General features: G+C 37.1%; 1 protein-coding gene and 1 pseudogene across 1 annotated transcript in view; both read right to left on the bottom strand.

Annotated features, from left to right (window-relative positions):
- On the bottom strand, positions 142-1951 carry LOC109841348 (annotated as a pseudogene).
- The window catches only part of LOC109842622 (putative glucose-6-phosphate 1-epimerase), a 36434-nt gene continuing 30972 nt past the window's right edge, over positions 2670-8131 (bottom strand). The window contains exons 6-8 of the mRNA XM_020411473.1: positions 4010-4112; positions 3565-3828; positions 2670-3176 (exon numbers count right to left, since the gene is read on the bottom strand). Coding sequence (XP_020267062.1) covers positions 3601-3828; positions 4010-4112 — 331 coding nt within the window. The 3' untranslated portion in view covers positions 2670-3176; positions 3565-3600. The remainder of the gene's footprint in view (positions 3177-3564; positions 3829-4009; positions 4113-8131) is intronic.

The following is an 8131-nucleotide window of genomic DNA, read 5'->3' as shown; positions in this document are numbered from 1 at the left end:
TAACATGTCTTCCTCTTTTCTGATTAACTTATAACAAACAACTCTTAACTGGATAATTTAACAAATGTTTCTTGTGAAATGATGATGCCAAGAACATCTCATTCAACGAGCACAAGGACCCTTATTGTAATCTTCCAGAGATGAATCAAAGCTGAGAAGAGATCAATCCATATTGGTCCACAAGGCCAGCAGTTACAAATGTTCAGTACCAAAAAAACGTGTATCTTCCAAGAAGGAAAAAAAATTCTGTGGACTTGATCTGCCTTATTCTTCAAATGAACGAAGACATATTTTCTCAAGTAGCAACGGCCAATTCTCACCGAGTTGCACTGGATTCATCTCCATCGCTACCCTAAAGTCCTGCAACGATACTGTACCATGGCTTATGTGCTCTATTCTTCTGTTGAGAAAGCCATCACTGCTCAATATATGCATGTTATTTCCCTGCCAAACGCCATTGACAGCCTTCTTATTAGGCTGCTGAAAGATTGGATTTTTTATTGACTCCTGCTCTGATCTCGATACAACTAACTGAAAACACGATCTAATTAACTGCTTCAAGTAAGTATCCAACCCATTATTCAACAAATTGGCACAATCCACTGGTACACCTTCCAATCCTCGAGCCCTTACTATTCCCTCCATCCTCTTCATCAAGTCCTCACTATGACATAACTCACCAGTACTCAAGCTTGTATTAATGCTATCCCTACTACTTGCCAAAGTCAATGGTCTCTGAATCCCTATCGGCACCTGAATAGGATTTCTTCTTGAGCACAACTCAAAAGCACTGCATTGCTCCACAACTTCCTCCCCGTCTTCTACAATCTCAATTCCCAGTGAACATCCCATTCTCGGTCTCTTGTCCAGTGTATCCTCACACGTATCTTTATGCTTCTGCACTGATCTCTTCAAATCGCAATGACCCAAAACTCCATTTTCTTTAACAATTACCCCGTTAGGCCCAAGCAAACGAGAACGGTCTTTATACCTCCTATCGTGGGGGAGGAAGTCCAATTTTAGCATGGCGGGACCCATCTTTAACCGGTTTAGATGAAAATGGAGGAGGGGCTTTCGCACTGTAAGCATTCTTGAGAATGGACTGAATAAGCTCATTATGTAAGGGGACATTCTCTTGCCCAAGGATCGATAGGCAGAGCTTGTTGAACTCAAGTTTGGTCAGCTTTTGAGCTAGCAACCGATTCAAGTAACTGAAGTAGAGGCGGGTTCGATCAGGGCCAACCCTTTTAACTATTCTAGACTTCAATTCCCCAAGATTGATCCGAGTTTCATCAACAACGGCCATAAAATTCATCAGATCAATAGTAACAAATCACTTACTAGGCCTCTTCCAAAATTTGAACTTGGGCCATAAAACTTTCACCGGAAGAGCAATAGACAACAATGCAGGCGGGAATCAAGTGGTCTTCTTACAAAACCCTAATTGGGGCAAAACCGAGGTTTAGCCCCCAAAAACCCTAGAAATTAAACTCGATTTCAGCTCTTGCCAGATGGAAACCCTAATTACACTCAAAAAATGATAAATTTTAGTATGAAATTGGGCGGGAATTCAGTAAAGAGCTTCGGATCAAAGCGCTTGAAGTAGTGAAGAAATTATCAAAGAGAAGAGACGAAGCTGACCTTTCCAAGCTCCAACTTGTGATTGATTAAAAGGGGAATTCGAAGCTCGAGTCCTCTCTCTCTCTCTCCCTCTCTCTCTCTCTCTCTCTCTAAGCTCGTCTCTGCTTACTTGATTCTTTGTTTCTCTCTCCAAGTTCTCTATATGAAATATTTGCTCCTCTCTCTCTCTCTCTCTCTCTCTCTCTCTCTCCAATCGGATGGCGGCCCCGCGATCGGCCGGTGCTGAGAGAGCTGGACGAAGCAGAAGAAAAATACTAGTTTCCTTTCTCAATTCATTTCCCTTTCTTTTCTTGTTTCCCTCTCTTTGTGATCTTTAATCATTTCGTCTGTTTACTTATTTATGTTTAAATAACCATTTCAAGTATGAAATAGTTTTTTTTTTTTTTTTAAGAAAATCATCATTTCTGAGTTTGATAGACTCCGTGCGTCAAGTATTTTCCATCAGCGTCTATTATTGAGTAGATGCGAGCCTTTGATGTATCAATTGAACACATGATTCAGATGTCTACTAATCGCATGCTCGACTCAAGTTTGTGTAATCTCCACGCAGATTTAGTTAAGAGGTTCAAATTGTTAATTATTATAATATCATATATATATATAGAGGAGAAGGAAAAGAAAATAAATCTAACACTTTTTTTCATTATTATATCTTAATGCATAAAATTCTTTTATAAAATAGGAATTTCTTCTTATATAATTGATCCATTTCAAACTAATTTCCGAATTCTGTTGAGTTAATAATCTAGATAGTAGATCAGATGAGGGTGCTCGATCCATCAAATATGTTCAGGACCGTCTTTGAATAAGTAAAAATGTGCAAAATAGCAGAGCCTAATTAGCAATGATATAGTTTATTCACATTCTACTTGTAAAGAAAAGTGAGCAACTGGCTGAAACGGGATTCAGTTCTTTCCTAGACAAATAAGATAGAGGAATTGCCAAAATTGCTCCAGATAAGGAGGCTATCAAGCAACCAAGACATTTCACTTTTCTTGGAAAGCCAACAAAAAAAACTCTCAAATAAATAATTGTGAACACAAATTGAAGAAACAGAAGGACCCCGACCGACGCTGATAATTCTGATAATTCTTTCAGTAGACTCAAACATTTGCTAAGCGGCAAGAGAGAATCAACTGTAACATTTTTTTTAATGAATTGCAAACCCAAACCCAGCCCTCTTCAACACAATCATGAATCCAGAGGATGCGTGTAGCTTCACAATAGCTCATCAATCTTTCACAGGAGATGTGCCCTTTGAGTAAATATTGGCATGTCCTACAGAAAAAAAGACGGAATAACTTGATATGAATTTTCGCATTCCTCCACTGGTTCTCACTTCCCCTTGATTTTGGGCAGGACTCCTTTCCCCATGAGCAATATATTATATCAAAATTCGGTACTATTATTTAGCAGAGGATTCTCTTAATCTTCCATGAACAAAGATAAAAAAAAAAGAAATTTCTGAGAAAAAAGAACAAAGAACAGTAGTAGTCGCTGCCAAACGCCAATTCAGCAGCTATAGATTATGTGCCCTGCAAATGGGGAAAAATCGTGGAGGTTATTCTAGATGAAATATAGGTAGGAAACAACTTTAACAGAATCCTTGACTTCAGAATCAAATAAAAAGGGAGTGAAAAATATGGGCTGCTGTTTATACGCACATCCTAGTGCCCTTTCTCCCCTATCAAAAAACTTTTTCATCCTGTGACTTCTATTACCACATTCAATCTCATACAGGTCGCCAACATTCTCATTCCTTCACCACACCAACCCCCTCATTTCTCTTACAATCACCAACTTAGTAAGTTTAACCATGGTGAGATGCAATAAATGACTTGCATTTTTACCACCAGTAACCACGTAAGGAACCTCCAGACTACTCATGAACAAATGAATGGCTAGATTATTACGGAACGGTACCTGTACAGGATGTGCACCAAGAGGGTAGATTGTCTTTTAACCATGAAGAACCTTCTGAGGATCCAACTGTCCGCTACAATAACTGGAAGGAACTGCACAGAATTCTTGACTTCCTTTCCATTCCTCCCCAGGCTTCAGAGTGATAGGCTTCTCGATAGCAGCAGCCTCTATGCATAGCATGTGCTTGTACTCATCATCCCCAAAATCTGCCATGGCTTTGGCCTTCTTATCCCAAGGATTCCATACCACTGCACAAAAGAAGATTTAAGTATATGCCAATTGGTCAAATGCAGAGCTTTACTTCCTTGAATCAGTTTTTAAAAATCTCAAATGCAATAAGAAATAACATGAATTATTCAATGACTAACGGAAGTTAACAAAGAGGAATGTTAGACTCAAATGGTACAATGAGTAGCAGTCTAATAATTCTATGCTTTCTAGTCACCTCAGATTCAAAAGTAAGAGCATCTCCTTGTTCTGTGAAACGTTCATTTCCCTTCAGGTTGTCAAGGTAATCCATTGTCTCCAATCCTTCAACCCTTACTTCACTGAAAGAAGAAACTTAAACTCAATTCTGGAAAATCAGTTAGAATATGGTTTTAAAAAGAATGTAACAGGATCAAGCCGGAAGGTGACCAACGTAAGTCAATAATGTCATCAATATGAAAACATGCATCTGAAACAATGAGCAGAGTTTTTGGGAAACTTATTGTCCAGTAGAGGGAGCTCTCAAGCTATTTAACTGCACCCCTGCTCCTCAAAAGCAAAATCTGAATGCTTGGCTTACATCTCAATTTTGGCCTTTGCCTCATACAGAATTTTGGTTTCAACTGTTTTGGACCTTTTGACAGCTTCAAATTTGAGTTTTTGGTCTTAATTGTAGAAATACTAATTCATCAAAAATAAGGGGGAAATATCTTAAAATGCTAGGCAGTTTTAGATTTTCTATACATTTAACACCAAACCTTAATGAAACCCCTCCATTCCTCCAATAAATGAAAACAAGGAGCCCCAGTAACAAAGTATCTCGTCCAGTATTCTCAATGGTAGGGAATAGATATCCACTATCACAAATTTAGGAAGAAAGCGGCAAACTACTTTTTTTATTAAAAAAAAGTAAACTTAAATGTGTTAATAAGAGTGGTTCAAATACATACAACTTTAAACATGTCAAGAATGTGTATATCAATATATCACCGACTTCCCAACATACATGGAGTCATCTGCAACACAGATAAAAATATATAGGTAACACAGAGGTAATAAAAATAATCATGTAACTTTAGTCATTAGCTTTTTGTTTAAATGTTGGGCTCCAACACTGAACTTATTTTCTTTAAACTCACTTGGACAATGAATCCAAATAATCCTATTCAATATCTTTATTTATGACTTTGATATCTATCCATCTGTAATCTGCGTATGGAAACAGATAGTGCTAAAATATCCAGAACATTAATAAATGTACCCAAACAAAACTAGTACATATTCCATTCAAATATTAAGAACATCACCTAGCAGGCATTTAGGTTGAAATCTATTTAATATTACATTCTGGAACAGAGTGCTTAGTAATTAATATGATTGAAAATGTTTTCCCCCCTTCTTAATTTACTGCAAGAAGGGACTTAACACTGAAGGACTTTCTCATCACTAGACATTCCATCACATTTGGGTTTAACTTAAAAAGGAAAAGAAAACATGACTGGCATTCATAATTAATCTGCATCCAACTCATTTTTTATCCATTATGGAATATAAGTTCAATCTTCAAAAATACAAATATGACAACGCTTACAAGACTACTTCTGTTCCTTATACACTCCAGTACACCCTTACTATTTTCCATCATAAATTCGAAAAATTTGGTCAATTTAACAGAAAAATAGAGACATGAAACAAGTGTCAGTCTTCATATTCCTCGATACATGAATATTATAAGCTAAAAAGCATGGACAGGGATACAAGACACTCGATTCAGGATGACTTAGAATGTCATGAGAAAATTCCTTAATGCGTAGGTGAGCATGACTATAAATGACAGATAGTACCATTGCTTAACAGAAAGGTGATGCAGTCCTCGAATTAATGAACTTGATCCTAAAAGTATACAAGCTAAAAAGCATGGACGGGGATACAAGACACTCGATTCAGGATGACTTAAGACTGTCATGAGAAAATTCCTTAATGCGTAGGTGAGCATGACTATGAATGACAAATAATACCATTCCATAACAGAAAGGTGATGCAGTCCTTGAATTAATGAACTTGATCCTAAAAGATGTATACTTAGATTTAAATGGGTAACTTCCTGGCTTCCATATTCCATTCCAGATCGCACTCCACTTTCTCCCATCAGGTCTTACACTTGTTTTGACTTTTACAATGCCATGCAACAGTCGCTCCAACCTATGTTACCCGTGTACTTCTGTCATGAAGCCGTACCCGTACCCGATACATACCCGACACTTACCCATACCCAAACTTCATGGACACTCTTGGATATATGCAACATTTATTCAGACATGTCTTCAATTATATGATATATTTTAATTTAAAACACTTGTCAAACACTTCTTGGACATATATCTCACACTTCACAATGCTCACATCCATTTCTTGAAACTCGTTAGACATAGATTAGGTTCGTTTTAGCCCATACCAAGTTCAAATACGAGTAGCTTCCAATTTATAATAATCAACATAATATAAAAAACTTAAAATAATAATTTGTTGGGGTCAATGGGGGCAAACGCCCCAATGCTAACATCGCCCTATATATATATATATATATATATATATATATAATATATATATATATATATATATAATATATATATATATATACATGGGCGGATTTAGCATGGGGTCATTTGCCCCACTGACCCCAAAATTCTTATTTAGTATTAGGCCCAAAAAAATTTTAAAAGACCCAATGTACCCAAACCCATTACCCAACCCAAAAGCCCCAACTTAAAACTGTCAAACTCTCCTCTCCCTCTTCTCAGCCGCCTCACCTCCCTCCCTCCTCCCCCCCACCCTCTCAGTTTCACTCTCCACTACTCTCTCAGTCTCAATCTCACTTTCTCTCACCCATAAACTCTCAAACCCATTTGGCCATCGCACCCGTTCCTGCTGTCGCTGAATTTGAGTCCGCCGAATCCGATCATCTCCTGCCGCCGTCAGTCCTCCTCAAAGATAAATTTTTAATTTTTTTATTTATTTTTAAACTACTTAATTAATTTGTTTATTGTTTTAGCACTTATAAATTATTTTTAATCTTTAAATAGTTAATTTGTTCAATTTAGTTTAATTAGTTTAGTTAAGTTAATTTTAATTTAATCTTGTTCAATTTTAGTTAATTTTAGTTAATTTAGTCTATTTTAGTTTAATCTTGTTCAAATTGAGTTAATTTTAGTGAACTTTAGTTAATTTAGTTAATTTTAGTGAATTTTAGTTAATTAAGTTAATTTTAATTTAATCATGTTCAATTTTAGTTAATTTAGTTAATTTAGTTAATATACTTATGTTATTGTTTGCATTCTAGATTCTAGTCATGGAGAAGCTTTTTTTTTTTTAAATGTCATGAGGAGCAACCATCTATTCCTCAACCATCTTCTTCAAAGAATTTTTGTTTAGAAGTTGACTTGAAGGATCTTCCGGTGGATCCTAGACAAAGGCCTAGAATTTTAGACTATCATCCTAATCGTTGAGATGAAATTCGGAGAGCATAGTTGCAAAAAGCACGATGTCAACCACGAGAACATAATTTCCCACAAAAGAAACATGGAAAAGTTTTATGGCGTTTCAATTCTAGTTGGTTTGATGAATTTGGAAATTGGTTAGTGTTATGGTATTTTCAATCACCAAGTGCAACATTTTGCTAGCAACAGACATGTATACTTCTGCATGCAACGCCCCAATTAAATTGATGGCCGAGACCAATAAGAGTTTCAACTTAGCCGCCTCATCGAGTTAACATTCCTTCATGTCGACTCGAAAAGCGATACTAGTCGACCCTCTTATCGAAGACGACTCGCAACGAGCCAACTCGACATGCTATTCGACGCCTTCCAATGATGACTTGAAAGGTGTTATTTCTCGGTCAAGCTAAAGGACTTCGGTCTCGAGTTCCCCCCACTGACAACGTTGATGTTGTATTTAATGCTTAGCAGGTGTCATCATGCCTCTAGCCCCGATAGTCTTCATGACTCATCGGACCACTACTCATTTAATACTGAGGTGATCTCTCCTCCAGTCGTCAGTCGACACCTGTAAAACAGGAGTTGAGTCAGCCACCAGCTCATGCTTTTTCATCGTCATCCTGTGCCCGGCCACAATGATGGTTCTACCCTTTTGGTATCACTATAAAAATAAGTACTATTCTAACGTAAAAGAGATTCAACAAATCTGATCTCCTGATATAGATCTGCAAATTACTGCACGTACAAGAACTCTCATAGTTCTTTACTTCTCCATTCAAGCTCACCAGCTGATTTGATTGTAGGCGTATAAAATTGCCTATAGGTCCCTTAGCACAGCTCGACGCCGATTTAACAAACGGACC

The sequence above is a fragment of the Asparagus officinalis genome, chromosome 5 (genome assembly GCF_001876935.1).
Source record: "Asparagus officinalis chromosome 5, Aspof.V1, whole genome shotgun sequence".
Taxonomy (NCBI): Eukaryota; Viridiplantae; Streptophyta; class Magnoliopsida; order Asparagales; family Asparagaceae; genus Asparagus; species Asparagus officinalis.
The sequence above is the reverse complement of the archived record's forward strand: the minus strand, read 5'-3'. Positions and strand labels throughout refer to the sequence as shown.